The sequence below is a fragment of the Nilaparvata lugens genome, chromosome 4 (genome assembly GCF_014356525.2).
Source record: "Nilaparvata lugens isolate BPH chromosome 4, ASM1435652v1, whole genome shotgun sequence".
Taxonomy (NCBI): domain Eukaryota; kingdom Metazoa; phylum Arthropoda; class Insecta; order Hemiptera; family Delphacidae; genus Nilaparvata; species Nilaparvata lugens.
In genome coordinates this window covers 59,887,450-59,908,922 of record NC_052507.1, presented here as the reverse complement: position 1 = coordinate 59,908,922, position 21,473 = coordinate 59,887,450, and the positions used below count along the sequence as shown (strand labels likewise).

Sequence of the window (21,473 nt, the reverse complement as noted above, 5' to 3'; positions counted from 1 at the left end):
TATAAGGATGAGAGATAGAAGATCTCTCATGATAAAGAAAATGCAGGAGAAGAAAAAGAAGAAGACTGTAAAATTCACAAAAATATACAGAATAAAATACTGTAAACAAATAATACAAACAAATGCAAAGAGGATGATAAAATGATAAGAAATATAAGTGGCGGTAAAAGTAAAAGTGCTTGTAGAGAACACAAGCTGAGAAGGAGGAATGACAATAAAATTGCAAGGGGGGGGGAGAAAGAACGAAAGAAAAACGAAAAACGGAAAACTAGAAGAAAGGAGAAATAGGCAAGATTGTATGTAGTTGAGCCTTGTATAAAATTTCCCACTCACTCACACTCTTACTCTCTCTCTCTCTCTCACGCCTATTTTGTGCTCCCTCTCACTCTCTCCTCCACTCTCCCGATCTTCGACAGTGTTGTTGGGCACTTGTTGATTCTTCAGCAGATCGGCTTTCAGTGTTTTGGCGGCTTGTCTCTCTTTAACACTGATTGGTCTCCTCCTGTGAATATTAAGACAACGCTCAATGCAAAATACCTTAGACACGTGATAACAGCTTTAGCGTTGACATTATCATTTTATAGATGAAAAATAAGAATGTTGTGAGTTTGGAAGATTTTAAATTTTAACCGAAATTTTACGGCATTGCACTGTTGGATACGCGTTTTTTGAAATGGTGTGCCATGGGAGTATAGATGGTGTGTTCTGGTAAGAAAAGTTTATCCTTTGTAACCATGAATTTGTATTAGTTGTAAATATATTTAATCGGTGATTTCACATAGAAAATCCAATATTTTTAATATTTAAAATGTTCAAGTTTTAAAAAAATATATACCATTTTTATTGAAGCTAAGTATTTTGGTAGAATCTTTGTTTTATTAATTTCATATTCCTCATTAATCACTGGGTCTAATAAACACCTAGGAACTCTTCAACGATACATCAGAATCATCCATAACATTTCAAAAACATAATACACTACATAATTACAGTTTTTGATGTGAATAAAATAAATTTATTTTCAGATTCCTCTATAATTTTATTCAGTTCTTGTCTGTTTGAACGATTGGCACCAGGACCTCCTAAATACTTAGGTATTTAGGAGATCCTGTTGGCACACGTGACTTAACTTTCAAAAGCTTTATCGCCCGCCCCAAGGTGATACAAATAAACACTTCAATCAATACAATCAAGTTGAAGATTGTAAATGTGATGCATGGAATACAAAAACCTTATACATTTTTGAAAAGCATTATAATGAATTTATCACAAAAATAGTTATTCCATTATCGTGTCTAGAATTTTTCTCCTTGAAATGAGTGAATTTGTTTATCACTCGAAAATTACAAATGCAACAACAAAATTGAATGAAACAAAATTAATTGCTAATACATGAATGATGTACCACATTTCATGTACCACACAGAAATGTACCAAATTTTCTCCGAATGTTATTAATGTTCTTGAATTACAGTTTGTAAATTCGAACCTTCAATATTTTTGAGTATGGTCTACAATTTTGTTTACAAAAAAGTCTTGATTCAATTCGATGTAAACCCATTGAAGAATGAGATTGCAATGGAAAGTCTATTTATCCATTATTTATGGTCTGAAATACTTGAACCAAGTCCATATCATATAACTAATGTACCAAAATCATAATATTAATCTCATTATTCCACCTTTATCATGATCTATTTTTCTTCAACGTTATCTTTCTCACATGACTCATTTCCAAAAGCATCCAATTTAATCAAAACCTTGAATTTTTCTCGAACCTTGAAAAGCCAGTACATTTCAATTGAACTCATTGAGCCCACCAGCCGTGAGTATAGCGAAATTACGCACGCGTTTATTACGAAACTCAACTCTGATTAGTTGGCTGCCAATTGAAAAGTGAACGTACTCTCGCCGCAGAATAATTTATGCATAATATCGGAGCTGTTTGTTGTCCTCTGAATGCGAATTAGAAATTAGAAATATCCAATAACACATTACAGCTGACCGATTCCATTTAAGGTCACGGCTCCTTCCACGCTCTGTCCTGTCATTAATAATGATTAGCTTATCGGTAGCCGATACAGTATTGCTGTTTAGGAAATATGGAATGAGCGTTTTGAGGAGTTTGAAATTGTTGGATAACACGACACTATTGAATATTGTAGTTGAGTACTATTGTAAAGTTGCAGATCTTTAGCTTTGGATAACACGAAATTATTGAATATACGAGTAGTAGCTTAGGACGATAGTTATGTGTTATTTGATACATCGAGAAAAGATAGAGTACTACTTGTATCAGTTGTTTCTGATAATATGTACTACACTACTGTATAGTAGTAACTAGTCGTCAGGCTCGCTTCGCTCGCCATATACGTCTAGCCAGGGGGCTCCGCCCCCTGGACCCCCGACTGGATCGTCCAAGAATGAGATCAGCAGGCTCGCTTCGCTCGCCTGCATTTTCATTTTTCATTTGAGCATTTTTATTATATGTTAGAACAATCCAGTCGGGGGATCAGATATCCCTTTAGATACCCCAGATACCCCAGACTAAACGTCTGGCTAAACGGATATGGCGAGCGAAGCGAGCTGACGGCTAGTAATATAATATTCCAGGATTGAAGTAACTTAGCAGTGCCCAATCATTTTTCCGCGATAAATGCATTAAATCTTCAACTTGGTGCCAACCTAACAAAGTCAACTCAACTTAATGCCAACCTGACAAAATTATTAATTTAGTTGCCAGTTAACAACTGTTTCGAAGAGGTACTCTATAATTTTATTCAGTTCTTATCTGTTTGAACCATTGGCACCAGGACCTCCTAAATACTTAGGTATTTAGGAGATCCTGTTGGCACACGTGACTTAACTTTCAAAAGCTTTATCGCCCGCCCCAAGGTGATACAAATAAACACTTCAATCAATACAATCAAGTTGAAGATTGTAAATGTGATGCATGGAATACAAAAACCTTATACATTTTTGAAAAGCATTATAATGAATTTATCACAAAAATAGTTATTCCATTATCGTGTCTAGAATTTTTCTCCTTGAAATGAGTGAATTTGTTTATCACTCGAAAATTACAAATGCAACAACAAAATTGAATGAAACAAAATTAATTGCTAATACATGAATGATGTACCACATTTCATGTACCACACAGAAATGTACCAAATTTTCTCCGAATGTTATTAATGTTCTTGAATTGAAGTTTGTAAATTCGAACCTTCAATATTTTTGAGTATGGTCTACAATTTTGTTCACAAAAAAAGTCTTGATTCAATTCGATGTAAACCCATTGAAGAATGAGATTGCAATGGAAAGTCTATTTATCCATTATTTATGGTCTGAAATACTTGAACCAAGTCCATATCATATAACTAATGTACCAACATCATAATATTAATCTCATTATTCCACCTTTATCATGATCTATATTTCTTCAACTTTATCTCTCTTACATGACTCATGTCCAAAAGCATCCAATTTAATCAAAACCTTGAATTTTTCTCAAACCTTGAAAAGCCAGTACATTTCAATTGAACTCATTGAGCCCACCAGCCGTGAGTATAGCGAAATTACGCACGCGTTTATTACGAAACTCAACTCTGATTAGTTGGCTGCCAATTGAAAAGTGAACGTACTCTCGCCGCAGAATAATTTATGCATAATATCGGAGCTGTTTGTTGTCCTCTGAATGCGAATTAGAAATTAGAAATATCCAATAACACATTACAGCTGACCGATTCCATTTAAGGTCACGGCTCCTTCCACGCTCTGTCCTGTCATTAATAATGATTAGCTTATTGGTAGCCGATCCCGATACGCTGTTTAGGAAATATGGAATGAGCGTTTTGAGGAATTTGATATTGTTGGATAACACGAGACTATTGAATATTGTAGTTGAGTACTATTGTAATTTTGCAGATCTTTAGCTTTGGATAACACAAAATTATTGAATATAGTAGCTTAGTACGATAGTTATGTGGTTATTTGATAATACCATCGAGAAAAGATAGAGTACTACTTGTATCAATTGTCTCTGATAATATGTACTACACTACTGTATAGTAGTAGTTCATCATTAATACTGTTAGTTGATATTGATTCATCAATTGATCTTTTTTTAAATTCATTCTAGGAGAGAATGAAAAATTATCAAATGTACAAATGGAAATCAAGATTTCCATTGTAATATAGCCTGATAGAAAAAGTATACATTCTAATTGATACCCCTATCATAGAAAAACAACTCTAGTTCCTAAAGTCTCTCTCTCTCTCTCGCTCTCTCTTTGCTAAATTCGTTGAATAATTACCGATACCGTCATTTAATGTGAATTAGTGTATGAGCCAGTAAATATTGTAACATACATAAATATAAAAGAACTCTTCTAATCTCTCTCATACGTAAATAAAAAACTCTAAACTGTTCTAATCGAACCTCACTTCTCTCTGAAAATTGAAACTAAAATATTTCTCATATGCTCCTAAACTTGAATGGATGGTGCTCTTGAACTAGATCGGCATAAAAATGAGCCTTCTTCAGCTCCTCCAATAAAAAATGTTTATCAATTTGAGTTTGTGAATCAAAATTTCGATAATTATTCAACAATGAAATTCTCAACTAATAACAAATGACAAAAGTAGGCAGCGTATTCGAGTTGATAATTTGAGATAGAAACTCCAGAATTATGTATTTTCTTGCAATTAAGATGTGCAATGTGAATGAATGGAATAAATATATTTCAAAAACATCAGATGCAACATCAGCATGCAGTTTCACATCACCTTTATTACTATAAGTGTCATTACGTGCTCATTTATTGGATGTTCAGTAAATATTGCTACCATATTATCCATATGATTAAACTGCCGTGTCTTCCACACTCCATTGTTGGATCGTTCATGGTAGCTTTTGAAGTTTGAATAAATTTCATGTTCAAGTCATGAGATTATGGTGCTACTTGAAATTGATTGAGTGGAAAATATCATCATGAACTTATCTGAGAGCATGTTCAATTTTTGCTATTTGCATGTCTAGTGACCATTGAACTTACAAATTGCAGTACTATATTCTCAATAAAGAATGATTAAGCAGCATGATGAAAGGTCAAACTTACTTGAGTCAAAGTGTTCTCTTTTAATCTCAAATCGGTGAGGAGCAACTCATGATTATCATGTAAATTAAATTGAATAACTGTGAAAATCAGTACAGTACTCCTATATAAGGATGTATCTTATTTTACAAGGACGGATTACACTCAAATTAATGGAACTTTAAGATTCTAACTCTGTCTTTCTCAGTTAGAGCATAAATCCAATTATAACTTCTGGAAGCTACTGTAGAATCAGGTACTTAGAAATTTTGTGAAAATTGGTTTCAAATTTTTTGATTGAATCCCTCCCGCCCATGAATTCAATTGCTACTCAATAATGATGATCATTATTAAACTCCACCAATATTGTAAGTTTCTCAGCTTATTGAACTGTTCAAGGTGAATATATTAAATAATTGAAACCCTCACACGATCTTCATTAGCTCTGTTGTGATTTAGGACATTTTATTGATTAATCAAACAGTGTTGTCAAACTTGCAGACAGCTCATTTATCTGCAAGCAAATTCTTTTTCCCATGTTTGAAAAAGTGTTAATACATGAAGGTTGATTGATCAATCTCCATCTTCTTCAATCAAACTTCAGCTGATTTTCATATTTGAAGCCTATTTGTAACTCAATCCTTGAACTGTTTCGACATGAGATGATACCCGTTGTAAATATGTTCGATGATGGAATGTTTCGGCAATAATACGGGTAGTAGGCTATCCACACAAATATTTCAAACCCAATTAACGCTTCGTACCCGTACGCAAATAATATGATCGATGTTTTTATTAAGACAGTAGTAGCTGTAAACATATTTTTGGGACATGTATATTACCACAAATGATCGATGTTACAAAGGTAGCAATTGATGAAATTTTTAGGACATGTGAATTACTGGACCCTGGTAAATGATTAACAAGTTTTCTGTAAGTTCAGTTTGGTCAAAGTTATTACATAATTTTTTCTTACTCTCAACACTCTTCTTCTATCTCACTTATCACTTTCCATCTCATACACACACAATCTCCTACTCATCCTTTCTCACTCTCTTTAACTCTCTCAGTAACTTACTCTCTTTTCCGATTCAACTATTTACTATGTTGTATACCTGCAAACAAGAAACAGTGTTTGTAAATAGAACTAAATGTTCACTAGCAGAGAGTTAAAATACGATTTGTTTGTTCTGAATGAACTTAATTTTGAACCGATAACGAACTAAAACTAGTTGCCGCCTGAACTGGTTTGGATGCTGCGGGAAAGTGTTGAAAAATTGGTTGGTGGTCCTTGTCAAGTGATTACATATTGGACGCTTGTTTCGATAACTGAGTATTTTGATAATGTGACAAATACGTTTGACACCGCGGATTACAGGTCTGACCTATCATTTTAATTTATTCGTTGTGTTGAATATATAAAGCGATCAACACAATTCACTAGTTTCTTGGGAGCTGTAATATTATTGTAGTGGTCTATACTTATAAAATATACAGTAAAGATAGCCGAGTTTGTGCGAGTTTTCATATATGCTACAAGTCTCAACCTTCATATACTCATATTGGATTATTATAAGTGTACTCATACAACTGAGGCGTTAAAATTTGTTAAGGTTATTCGAATGTCAAGCAATTGCATTTAAAGGATTTTTTTTTGAATAATATTATATTTAGAAATGCAGTGCTCTATAGTTTCATCAACAATTATTGGATATCCACTTGTTTCATCAATCACAAAGTCAGTCGATAAGATATTTGTGAATACATAGATGTTTATAATATATATATTCGAGTAGATAGATATTTAATCGTGTTAATTGATATTGACGGATTTCCAAGTTTTCCAGAAGTATACAGCATTTAGTGGAGATATAATCCAAAATTATGCTTCTAGTATGGATGAAAAACAATATTAAAAATTGGAAAAATGCTTTTTACTAGTGCAATGTTTAAGTTACAATTACTTTTAATATATACAATTTATTACTCACAATCTCTACAATTTAGTACTCATATTTAAACTCATAAACCGCATTATTTTGAGTGTTTTATTACACAATGCTCACATTTCCCTTCTATGACTGATTCAGTAGTTCGTTATTTTGATGATGATTTGTAGTAGACGATTAATGCGTTAATAAATAAGTTATTGAGATCACTCAAATGACCCAGATTCTTCAAGTCCAGTCTTCGTAAGAAGAATATCAGCTTGGATAAGAAAAACTTTACACTCTCTTGGGAAATTCAACAAGGATATCACCTTGGAATATTAAATATCAAAACAAATAGAACAGACTAATTCCATCAGTCAGCTCATTAGCTTCTTGATGATGATTGGACAATCAATGCCTAACAATCAACGACAAAAGTAATACATTTTCAGTTCTCCATCAAACTTTCAATAGTTAAATTTTAAGTATCCAATGTAAATTTCCATTTAACAACTCAACTTACGACTAGTGAGTTGTAATAAAATCAATTCTAGTAATTATTACGACCTGTAACCTTACTAAGTTATTCAAATTATCATGAATTTGATAGCTAATTTTGTAGCTAACTTTATGGTCGTCGCTTTGAGCGTATAGTATATTGATTATTATGTGGATTTAATGCAACATAAAGCTTTCATCACATGTTTCAAATTAAATAATATAAATTCATAGTGAAGGCTGTGATTTATTCCAAACTTTGAAAGTAACTTCAGATATTGAAGACATATTGGAGTAACTTCGTTATTGATTTCAATAATCGAATTTCACAAGTTATTACTATACATCCTTCACAATCGAATATATATATAAATATCTTCCATAGGGATGTTCATTCAACAGAGATTCAACATAGATTGGCATTGAATAGATTAACGTAGATCAATTACATAGACTAACGTAGATTATGTAGATTGACACAGATCTACTGACTCTGACATGGATCATCTCATATTAACTTCATAGATATTATTTTTCAAAAGTAAGATTCTAAAGCAATCAGTGACTCTTCAAGAGATTTTCAAACTTTTTGCTCGTTTGAAAGTAGGACATATTATTTGATTTCAAGGAGACTCAAGTTATTATAACGTAAGCCTCAACTTGTTAGATTGATTTCAATAATGAAAACTAATCAAATATCATTATATGAATGAATAAGCACTGACAAATAGAAGAACGTGAAATGTTAACAGCATCAACCATAAACATGGAATCGTTTAGACGCTATTCAAAGTGGTTGAAGGCTATCATAAATTATATAAATCATCCACTATTGATTGATATTAGCTGTTATTATTTATGATTGTTACAATCATTAAAGATTGGTTTGTATCATCGAATAATATTCCATTTCTCTATAATATCAAGCAAGAAGACTCAATAACAGATAAATAAGATTAAACCTAAATTTATAACAGAAGCAAATAAGATGAACACCGTGCAATATGAATAGCATGGATGGATATTCGTAGTAGAGAACTTGAAGGCTATCGGTTATTTGTGGTTTGGAAGCAATCTACTCAAACACATTAGAAAGTATCCATTGACAAGAATTCAGCTTCTTCTTCAAGCGAAAATGAAGATTTTCCTTTTGAACGCATGTGATAATGTGAAACGCATGTACTTCTAATAGGTATTGGCCCTAATTTTCTAACAAAAGCTCTAGGATGTTACCACATTGGAAATAACAATCAATGTAGGCCTAAGCGCACTGTTTGTTACGGTACTTCAGAGGTTGTTAAGTACTGAAAACAAGCAACATTCTTCAAGAGAGTTTATTACGCTTGAAACGTGAGATATTTTTATGGTTTTATGAGAGTATGTGCATTTGCACTTATCTAGGTGCATAATGCAGTCACAATTACAGAAACATAATCATAAACTCATCAGGATTTCTTGGGAAATTGCAATTTTTCCAGATGTAAACTTTCTTCGTCGTAACGTTTATATAATACCTAAAGTAGGATTTGATGAGACTGCGATGAGTAATAATAATATTATTTGACAATTTAAGTAATCCTTCTGTTTTAAGCAAATTTGTGCTGGTAATGTCAAGTATTATTTACAATTACAATTATTTTATACAATATTATTGTAACACTTATCACAATGATGTACTGTAGAAAATTATTTCCATCAGAAGAGTCTATTCAAATCAAGTAGGTTGAACAATGATGATCACTGAATAGCTTGACGATGATTTCTGAATCGATCTGACTCTTGGAGAACTCAATAGTCGAGTTATATCCAGTTGATGTTGAGGCCAGATTCATAAACTGACATTATTTATAAAAATTGAAATCACTTTTTGGATGCTTGGAGCCCATCACCCACCTGAAACTGCAGGCTCATCTATACATCTCTCGAAGATCATTATTCCCATTTCATCAACTACTTTACTAACAAGCCTATAGGACTAATATGAGCAATGGATGAAAATTATTTGATTAATATTTTTTTCAGTATTTTGAATTGTGAAATGTTATGAGTTTAAATTGTGTCACTTTGTGCAGATGTAGAAAATTGTACTCTCAGCAAGTACTATATATAATTCCTAATTCATGAATTAGTCATGTTATGATATGAAATATTCAAAGTTTTCGTCTAAAATTATTGTTTAATGATATTATCAGTTACTTTATTGGTAGCTTACTATTTTCTATTATGTTGAGCTGCGTGATCAATTTTTGCTTATCTTTTTTCTTATTTTTTCTCTTTCCATATCAGTTTGGTGATGTTCTTATTGTATGAATGAATGCGTTGTGAATATTGTAAATTGGAATTAATAAAATTTGAATTTGATGTAATTTACATTGTTCCAAGTAATCAACTTCATCTCATTATTGATGGTCTGCTTCAATTTCATTCAATGATTGTCAAAATGATTTTTTCAATCAATCTCAAAATAGGTTTGCTGATACTACTAGTATATAAGAGAATATGATCATAGAATTAGTTCATATTCACAGGTTCTCTCAAATTTTGAGAGGATTGGTGAGTTGTGTGAGAGGGTTTATTGATTTAGTTTCCGCTTTTTCCGCTAGATATCGCAGCCTGACGCTTCACTTGAAATAATATGAACCGCGTTTTCCACTTGTAGTGACGAAACGCGACCTCTCACATTTCCTCAACACTTTCCCGTTCTAGATTTTCCGGCCAAATAAGTCGCGTTGAATTTTCCGATAATAAGCTATGACCTACGATAATGGCCTACAATATTATCAAATATGGGGTGACCATGGTGAGTTGACATTCAGAGTAACTTGAATTGTAATTTTACGTTTGAAAAAACTATAATATGCCAAATTGTTTGGCGAAAATTATTTAGGCTATAACTACACTTATACTGAGCAATAGTAACGTTGATTGATGATTGTCTATGAATGATCATCGGTATCAAAATTTATAGAGATTGATTTGATTGAAATTAAGAGTTCATGCACATGGAGGAACTGAATTTGATTGCAACTATAACAAGTAGAATTATCAATGTAGAGCTTTCGTTTGAGAAAATTACCCACTATCAATAGACTATTGTTCAAGACTACAAATAATTCCGAATGCATCTGAACTTTCTACAGATATGACTTGGAAAATATGCATATCATACCTTTGTTATAACATTTAATCTTAGAGAGGAATAAAAGCTTAGCCTATAGCTCGTTATTGTCTCTGATTTAAACAATTTTCTGCTAAAGCTTCAAACATTTTGAAAGTTCATTCCATGACATGATTGTGATGAAAATAATTCATTTTTCTACTGGATAGATCTTACACATTGCACAATGAGGTGGACAGGCTTTCGCCTAAATCTGCTATCAACATTTCCAATTTAAAATACAAACCTCTGAAATGATTCATGTAAATAAAACCATTATGATTATGAGGTAGACTTTTTATTCAACTGGGTTCTCATTCTCTAATCTTTATGCGAGAAAGTATAAATCCTACATTGAACACTGAGGGAAGAGTCGGCTATTTGCACAATGATTAATGAATGTCCAACTCAAAACGGAAACTTCTAATTTCTCCTAATGTTTTGTTATCATTTTTCATCTATTAATTAGTATGTAATTATTTCCTTATTCCTGATTCTTGATGCATGATTGCAACAGTTTTTTAAATCATGAGTTAAGCAGTTACTTGACTAAAATTATAATATAGTAAGCAATATTCTTCATATCCCACAACATTGATGGTATCTATTTCAGAAAAGTGTTATGTATTTTATTTGTTTTTCTGATTGTAACAAATCTTCATTGAGGACGTATAACTGAGGAAATTGCTATCATAGAATTTGAAACATTCCCCCACCACTGAGAACTGAGAACTAACATGTCACTAGCTTTTGTCAGTTGAATTGAATTTGAATAACACATTTTCAGCGCTGAAATGTTAAGTTGAAGAGGAGTAAATTTCAAAAACAAGTAACATATTGATTCATTGATGCAAAATAGCAATGACTTCTTCAATTTAAGAAATCCATATTGCTTGGTTGATACAGTTCAAAGAATTGTTCGACAAACCATTTAATTCCCATACTTGAATGGGACCAATTCTTCCTACGGGAAACCTTATTGGAGATTTGAAGTCATATTCTCATTTCTTCTGAGAATCTTGACTTGAATTTGCATTTTTTCAACTATTTCATATCCTATTTCCTTTACTGTTATATCCGGATTCTTTCGTTCATTGGAACAGATGCCATATATAATCATTATTCCAACAGACATTCCTGTGAAATAAATCAACATTTGTTGTAAAATAATGTAATTCATCAACAAAGTTTTGCCCGTTGAAGGATTTGGCCACATCTCTGCACTAACACACTCACACCACTCATTCCACTGTTCTCTGCAATTTAATTAACACATTCACGTGTGTGTGCTTGTGTGTGTGCGTAGGGGCGAGGGCGTTTTTAACATGCGCTGCTGTTTTGAGAGCCGGCGAGTAGGCTGGTCGTAGCATGCTTAACACATGCGCAGTACTAGTCACGAATTAGCCAAGACTTGCGCATTCCTGATGTGTTGTGTAATTCTTGCGCACAGATTTGCAGCTGGAAAATTTCGACTATTTTCTGTGTCAGGTGGGAAAACCCCCGTAGGCTATGGAGGGAGGGGGTGCTAATGCGAATGCTATGACCTCTTCAGGGAGGCTGGATTAGTGGGTGGAGGGTGGGAGGGTTGGAAAGCTGGAAACGAAAAGGGCGTTCAGAATTTACATGTCATTAAATAAAATTTCATCCCTTTTCATCGGGGCATTGGCAAGTGAGTTATGTCGAGGTGAAAGAGATTAAATATTTAGATTTGACCTTATTCGGGGGTTGCACCAGCCTGGGAAGCATTATGGATTATCCGGCTGAAGTGAAATGAAGTTGCTGAGGTTTGACCTTATTTCTTTCTCCTGCAATGGAGAAATGATGAACCACTGTACCAAAAATTATGAGGTTTTCATGAAATTCTACACAGCTAATTCTATTCAAACTTGAAAGTACACCACAGATCCTCGTTACACGCAAATGCACAGTGCTCGAATCTTGAGTATTCTATCCAAGTTGACAATAATATACGTATCCAGTTTATTATAGCAATAATATTATTCATGATTCAAATAAATCATGTTTACTTGTGTGCTTCCACACAAAATGATGTGAGAAATCTTTGGATAGTTTCAAATCTAAGATGAAATTGTTGGATGTCAGAATACAACAATTGTGATTGGAATATCAAAATTGACTTATCATTTTCCCTCATCTTGTGTCAAATCTGAATGAACAACATTCAACGAATTTTACTCAACTGCCATACAAAATAGCCCACTAGAACCTACAGTTTAAGAGAGTCAAAAAATGAAAAATTGTTGGCACAAAAACTATTCCCTAAATCCGATGAGTTTGTTATTACTTCAAGGATTATCCACCTGATAAACTGTGAACTGATTAGGATAATCTGGATAATCTAGGATAATCTGATTAGATAATTTGGACTCCTTGGATAATAAATTTCCTTCAACCTCTACACTTTGATATTTCTTACATTTTCAGAAATGTTGCATCTAATTTTTGTAAAGATTCAGAAAACACAAGTCTGATAAATGGCAATCTCGTTTTTTAATGCTAGAAGTGTTAGTTGAACACATGAGTGGAATTTCACTATGATTCCAAAATGATAAGCATTGCTATCTACCGGCCAAATTGAAAAGCAGGTTAGCAACTTTTGTACTGGTTGCTTGTGATTGGTTGGAGGCGTGGCTTGTTATTGTTAGGCGACCAATCATATTGCGAGATAGGTTTAATGGCAGACTTATTCTTCTTTAATTGGCTGAAATTTCAATGAGATTTCAAGTAGTTGCTATTCTACAGTAGTTGACGAATTTCAACATTCTATTATCCTTAACATCCTTAGTTCACTGAGCTGAAACATGTAAGCGGGAAACATATTGTTCTCTCCTTTGTGACTGAAATTAGACAAATAGATAATAATAGTAAAAAGACGTTGACGATAGATCATAATGTCAGACTTGTATTATTCATCACACCAATTACTGTCATCTAAAGAATTTTCCACATTCTTGTATAATAAATGAGTAATTTTTTTCTTTGGGAAGAATAAAGTAATTTAATATCTAGAATGAGTCCCGCTACAATATGAATTCAAATTTTTAGATGGTAATAAATTAGGATTAGAGTAGTCTTTGTATATCTCATCTGCTTGAAAATATTGCGCTATCAATATGATTTACTTAAGTAACTTTCAGAAAATTATTAAAATAGGCATTTATCATATACTACCCACCAATGAATTAATTATGGCGGAATACTACCAATAAATCTTGAGATTCATCATGCCAGATTAATTATCGTTGAAAATTCATTGATTTGATTCTTTTTTCCTTATAGTGTCAGATACAGAAGCTATAATATATATATAACAAAATTCTACTCAAGAATTTTTTAATCGTTTTTTGGATAATCACAATTGATATTCGAAATATCTAAACGAGAAGCTACTTAGGTCTTTTAAGCTATTATGCATCTTTTTCATTACCTTGATCTTCAAGAGTTGATTACTGTTCAATAAATTCGTTCATAATAGATATGAAAATTCATGAGAAAGGCGAGTCGATAAACAATTCACATGCTTTGTGAAGCTTGAATGAGGTGATGCATGATACTTACGAAGTAACAGTCTTTGTTATTCGAATAATTGTGATGACCTCTCAATAACTCGAGGAATCTTACTAATCTCCAGGAATCATAGCCTTTTTTGGCTAGCATTATCCACCTCTAGTACAAATAAGTTGAACTTGAGGTATCCAAGTATGTTGTCACAATAAATATCCTCTGGAGCTGAACTTGAGGTCTAGAACCTGATTGCTTGACTATTCCTGAATACTCTTTGACGTAGGCTACATGAATAATTTGCATGGTTGAGAACAGAATAAATAAAATGGCATCGATCTTCAATATCGTTAGTAGCACTACAATGTAACAAAAATTCATACAGTCAAATATTTTCTATTCAATATTGAGGGCATGATAGGCCTTCACCCAAATATTCAACTCATACTGAGTGAATACTTGAAAATTGTCCAGTGAGTACTCAAATAAACTCCTCAAGGATTACACTTGGAAGATGTCTCAAAAGCACCTTGTTTTAGTAGCATCTCCATACACAATATTATCATTGCTTCCAGAAATATTCATAACCTTTTAAACACGAAATTTCATGAAACAAACATCAACATTCACTTTTTGAAATCAGAAAGGTGAACAAGCAAACTTTGCTGGGCGGTAGGCGCATATATATTTGATAAGTCAAAAACAGCTGTTATTGACTTACACTTGTAGACAATACTTCTAAGTAGACCTTCTGTTACTTATTGTAGACAGTATCTATTCAAGCTTGGGTCTTACAGTCAGATAGCAAGTCGATACTTTTTATGCCAATCAGTAATGACTTATCAAGGCGTTTTGTCTTTTTTGTGTCTGGCAAGGCAATGATAATGCACTCTATGAAGAATGGATCTGCATACAGGATATCCATTTTGATAGGAGGTACTCTTGGATGACATTCAAAAATGCATTTTAACTGTTCAAACAACGATGGATGAATAAATGATTCATGCACTTCGATACGATTGAGAGATTGCTGACTTCAAGGTTAAATTCATTACTGAACTAGTCGGTCAGTATATTGTATATTATTAGAGTGATATCCAATAGCTCAGATTAGATAAGCGACATTATGATTTCTGTACTCATGGTGAGAGCTCGACCTGTACTGGTTGTTATGAGCCTCGATCAGAATCACTTCTGGGGGTTTCGGAGCCCACCTTGAAAAAATTGAATGAATCTTAATCATAATCATAACAATCACAATCTTATTTGACTTTATAAATCTTCCATTACAAAATTACTTATATTATGATAGAGGTAACCTTTAAAGCTCATGAGGCTATGAAGTATGAACTCATAAGTTTTTTCATTCATGCTCTCACACGCTCTCTCTTTAGATGAACTTTGATCCAGTTCGAATTACCATTATAACATCTCTAGTCTCATATATTATGTTCTATTATCAAGTTCAAGTGGAATGATTAGGAATAGATTAGTTAACCCTAAAGAGACAAACTGGGGTGTTTCACAACCCAGGGATTTTTTTTCTGTTTTGCAGTTGACAATATCAAACAGATGGAAATTTATGCCCAGTCTAAATTAGGTTTGTAGTATTGTCAACTACTCTCCACCACTTCCAGTCAGTAATAGCATTCTACAAGGTCACCAGCTCATCTTGTTCTTCGTTTGGGGTGTAACACCCCAGAGTGTCTTTTACGTAGGACTTTTATCAAACACTTTTATTACAAAGATTTACTTGATTGGAATAAATGCTATGTTTCTCTACAACTTGAGATTCAAAACAATAAGATGAAGAGACGTGAGTTTTTGATGAAGTTGTCATTGTCAATGATCAAGCCATTCGTTCAAACCAGATCAGGAGCTCCAAAACTTAGGCGGAACAGACGTACTTCTAAAATTAGTATAAATATTGATAAGCAGTGCTTTACTTTTGATTTCTGTATGCACTTGGAACAAAAATGATAAAGAAATGACGAAGTATGGTCCAAGTACTTGTTTTTTCATATTTTGCAAAGAAAAATGCAAAATTAAATTGGGGTGTCTAATACCCCAGTGTCTCTACTGTGTTGACATAAAGTAAGTGTGTCTCTGTAGGGTTATTACATTGGAGTTTGGTTAGACACCGTGGTCAGAAGGTTAAATGTTGCAACTCTGATCCAAAATCTGCTACCTATTTGGCTATTTGTAACATATTTTTGTATTATCACTGATGGCTTGAATTCCTCATCTGCTTGACATTTGCATCTTCATTCCACCCTCCAAACTGAAATCCCAAGTACTACGATAAACCTAAGCAACTCAAACTCGTCTTCAAGTAAGTTCTTACAACTTAATTCAGCAACCTCTATATTTTGGTAGACATACCTAACACTTCAAATGCGTGCCATTGAAATTTTGAATTCAAATCAATATTATTGATGTTTTCCTTATTCACTGAGGAATAATAATCATGACTGCGCATAAGTAATGAGAAAAGCAGTGCAAAAATTTTCTCAACTCTTGACTAGTCGTCGGCTGCATGCTGCTTAGCTAGTCAATACAACAATATCAAGTACTATAGTGAGATTTACTTCCAATCGTCAGCATTGAATGAATGGGATGCATTGGTGTTGTTCGTGAGGAATTCTGACAGTATAAAGTGAATCCCATCATACACGATCTTGCACTTCACAATAAGGAAAAGAGCTAACACTACTTTCTTCCAGTAGTTCAAGGTCGTTCAACTGCCTGTAGTTCGCTCCTGCAACTGTGATCACTCAAAACAGCTGATCGGCTAGTTCATAAAAATGCTAATAGTTTCCCCATTATTGGGTTAGATAGTTTGTTGTGGCATGTGGCATGCATGCAGCTGGGAGGCAACAAACTGGTCGAATCTATAAATTATTTCGAATGAATGAGATTATTCAGTATTTCATCCTTATATAACTGTTTTATAACATCAAAACGCGTTTTCTTCCGATATAAGTTTCGTTCGACCCATTCACCTCTTTCTCTTCGCTTTCCTCCTTCTCTCTTCTTCCTATTCTTTTTCTTTCTTCCTTCTCTTCTTCTTCTTCTTCTCATTTTAAACTTGCTTGAGCGTATCCTTCTCGAGAACTGACCATTGGCCGTTCTACAACTTATATAGGCTTCCACTTTCTCTCAAAATATTTATGGCCCATTTGTCGGAAATTAATTATTGATAAATATGTGCTGGAGAATGGAATATGTAAGAATGTTACCATTGAGTGGGCGTTTCAAAGTAGTATGAGAATGGTAATTTTCTTGTCAGAATTTTATGCGCAAATAAGGATATTGAAAATTGTTGTTTACTTCCTCTATAGTTTTCTGGAATATTCAATGCAATTTGAAGACGTTGAGAGAACTGTGTATAGGAATATCATGAGAAACTATGAAATGTTACTATATATTGAAATGTTACTATACTGTATAGCCTATGGGATAACAGTTCTCAAGTACCCCTTTGATATATTTTATTTATTCTCCACGTCATTTCAAAAGGGTACTTGAGAATTTTTATTCTATTGTAGCATATAGACTCTATTTATATATTTCATTGTAAATTCGGATTAATAATAATTATTATTATATTCCAGCAGTCGGTCAACTGTAATTTCTGATAAATCTTCCACCACCAAATAGACTTTTTCCCATTGTACAGTTATAATTACCTACACTATGTATATATATTCTCAAGAGATAGATTTCCAAACGTTTCCTTCTCTTTCTGTTTCAGAGCAATGACCTCACCTCCATCCCTCGCGACCAACCGATAGCAGCAAAACTCCACAATGCAGCTGAGCTTGCGATTGGCTGTCTGCGCCTGCCTGCTTGTGGCTGGCACGTCCGAGCCCACCACGCTCCTCGAAGCTGTCGTCAGGTTCTACAAGAAACTCGGCCTCCAGTATCGCGAGGACCGATTCCTGGGCAACAAACCAATCCTCAACGAATACGACTTCATAGTTGTAGGAGCAGGACCTGCAGGATCAGCAATCACCAACCGGTTAACCGAGGTACCCTTCTGGAACGTTCTTCTCCTAGAAGCTGGGGCGGATGACAACTTCTACACAGACATCCCACTACTCAGTACCTATTTGTGGTTTTCCGAGTACAACTGGAACTACAAAACTGAACCCACAAGGAACGCGTGTTTGGGGTTGAAGGATCAAATCTGTCCCTGGCCAGCGGGGAAAGGGGTGGGAGGGGGCACCATCATCAATGCCATGATCTATACACGAGGAAACAAACGAGACTATGATGGCTGGGCAGCTATGGGTAATGATGGTTGGAGCTATGATGAAGTCCTGCCTTACTTCAAGAAATCAGAACATGTGACAATACCAGAACTATTAACCTCACCCTACCATGGTAAACAAGGTCCACTGAACGTTGAATACCCCAGGTTCAGTACACCACTACTGGGAGCCTTCCTAGAGGCAGGGAGGGAGTTGGGCTACAAGTGGAATGACTACAACAACCCGTTCTCTCATATCGGTTTTTCCAAGATCCAGGCCACTGTCAAAGATGGGAAACGTGTGAGTGCCTCCACCGCCTTCTTGAAACCAATCAGGAAAAGGAAAAACTTCCACATAAGTCAGAAAAGTCAAGTGACTAGGATACTGATTGATCCTGAAACGAAAACTGCGTTTGGTGTCGAGTTTTTCAAGAAGGGTAGAAAAAGGGTGGTTCTAGCTAGAAAGGAGGTGATCATCAGTGCTGGTGCATTCAACTCTCCACAACTTCTGATGCTTTCTGGAATTGGTCACAAGTCTCATCTGGAATCCCTAGGTATCCCAGTTCTACAAGATCTACCAGTAGGTGACAATCTGCAAGAACATCTAGCAATGGCCGGTTTAGCATTTCTGGTGAACAGCACTTCAGCAACAATAGCCAGAAGAATCATGTCCAAACTACCATACCATTTGGCACAGTATTTGAAGAGCGGTGATGGTCCATTCACAACTTTGGGTTGTGAAGGTCTGGGGTATGTGAGAACCAAGTATGCAAACCTCACAGGTGAGGATTACCCCGACATTGAATACATTTTTGTTCCCATTGGACTGAATTCAGATGGTGGTAGTTCCTTGAGGAAAACCATGGGTGTGACTGACTACTTGTATGACAGTGTGTACTCTGAGATAAACCACAAGGATGCATGGAGTATCTGGCCGATGCAGTTGTATCCATACAGTAGAGGAACAGTGAGGTTGGGGAGCCGTGATCCCTTCAGACAACCTGTGATAACTGGAGGATTCCTGGACGACAGGAGAGATCTGGACACAATTGTTGAAGGACTGAAATTAGTAGTGGAGCTGTCGGAAACAAGTGCCTTCAAGAGATTTGGTTCTCAACTTCACCGGAAACCTCTCCCTCAATGTGCGGACCTTGGGTTTGGTTCCGATGAGTACTGGGCTTGCAGTGTGCGTCACATTACTACTCAACTGCATCATCAATGTGGGACTTGTAAGATGGGACCTCCGGGTGATCCTACCGCAGTGGTGAATCCTCGTCTCCAGGTTTATGGGATTAATAATCTCAGGGTAGCAGATACGTCAATCATGCCCACTGTACCTGGGGCGCATACCCAGGCTGGTGCCTATATGGTGGGTGAGAAAGCAGCCGACTACGTCAAGGAGACCTGGTTGAGTCAGTTTCCCGGCAAAATCTATTGAGAGACTTTACTTTCGAATTGATTCAGTACAAATAATTGATTTTGAGTGATACAATATTTGAATCCGTCTTTTGATTGATAATCAAGCTTCAAATATTATAACATTTGGATTGATTCAATCTAATGTGAATCTTGAGAGACATCCAATTAAAACTTATTTGGAGTAAATTAATCAATAGATCAATAAAGTGAAGTGACACAAGAAAGATTCGTGAAATAGTGCAAGAAAGTGACTAGATTTATCTATTGATTCAGTGAGAGATTTATTTATAGTAAAAAATATTGTAGGCTACTAGAGCCTATGCGAGATAAGAATACAGTATCTGTAAAGATCACCTTTGATGATACATGATTATGAATAGTGTCACTTTTGATGATACATGATTATGAATAGTATGATATTATGAACATACATGATGATCAGTACCGTATGGAGAGTAATTATACTCAGTATATTGTATATGTATATCTGTGCTGATGAATATTGGAGTTTTCTATTCAATTGTTGAAATAATATGTAGATAGTAGGCTACGCCCAAACTGTCTATCCACAGTTTAAATTGTTCAGTGATTCGATATGATTATCACGGTTAAGTGTTTTGATGACAATGAACTTTCAATATGGACCAAAGAGCATGAGCATGAAATATGAATAATATTAGAGTGATCTATTATATTCAGGTACATAATTTATATTGAACTGCTCAATTACAGATTACATTTTTTACATTGATAATTTTTTTTATCCTCACACGACTATCATGTATAAATGAAACCAATTTTTTCACTTGTAAAAAGTATGTGGTGAATGTGTTAACATATCAATAACAATGCTGGTGTCTCAGAAGAAGATACAGAAAAATCATTACTACGAAAGAAATTGAGGCTTTGATTGAGATGTTTCAATCAAAATTAGGGAGAGAACAGTTTTGGGTTTATCCTGTTGATTATTTCCCAATCATTAATTTTATATTGTGATTGTGTAATGTGATAATAATGTAATGTTGACTGTTGTGGAGACCGTGCGGTCAAATAGGATATTTGAAGAAAAAGAATAGTTAAGACTTTTACTTACATACTTATTACAAATAGAGTCAAATTCTAATATTGATGATACTTTTGAAAAATTAGGGTTTTGAAACTTGAAGTGAATATAGAGAACTATAGAGAAGTGATTATACAGAACTAAAAAGAACAGGAAAATATCCAATCCATAAAATTGATGATGAAATTTTGTCTTTATAAATACCTATCAAAAGAATTTTATGACTTACTTATCTCAACTCAATCATCTTACTGTAATTCACTTATCTTAGCTAACATGATGATGAGAAGTAACATTTTGAGTGTGAATTGCAGTTTGAATAATTTATTGAGTTCAAATCTATAGAATAGAGAACAGGAATTTATCAAATTCTGATGGTTTCAAAAGAGATGAATAAAATTACTTTTTACACTACTTATCAATCAGTTCCATCAACAAACAAGAAAACCCAACATAATCTAGATGAAAAATCGATTTTAATGTAAAGTACTCAGGCCTATTCATGTGTAATCAATATTGGAAACTGGAGTAGAAG

At 34.2% G+C, this 21,473-nt stretch overlaps 1 protein-coding gene across 3 annotated transcripts; it reads left to right on the top strand.

Annotated features, from left to right (window-relative positions):
• Positions 1 to 434: 434 nt before the first annotated feature.
• LOC111054584 (glucose dehydrogenase [FAD, quinone]) lies at positions 435 to 21,083 on the top strand. 3 transcript variants are annotated; one of them, XM_039426043.1, is made up of 2 exons: positions 435 to 708; positions 17,959 to 21,083. In XM_039426043.1, the coding sequence occupies exon 2, from the start codon at positions 18,014 to 18,016 to the stop codon at positions 19,892 to 19,894; it is 1,881 nt and encodes a 626-aa protein (XP_039281977.1). In that variant the 5' UTR covers positions 435 to 708; positions 17,959 to 18,013; the 3' UTR covers positions 19,895 to 21,083. The 3 variants fall into 3 exon arrangements, with proteins under 3 accessions (XP_039281977.1, XP_039281979.1, XP_039281978.1); XM_039426045.1 differs by lacking the exon at positions 435 to 708 and adding an exon at positions 6,348 to 6,474; XM_039426044.1 differs by lacking the exon at positions 435 to 708 and adding an exon at positions 10,172 to 10,325.
• Positions 21,084 to 21,473: the final 390 nt, after the last annotated feature.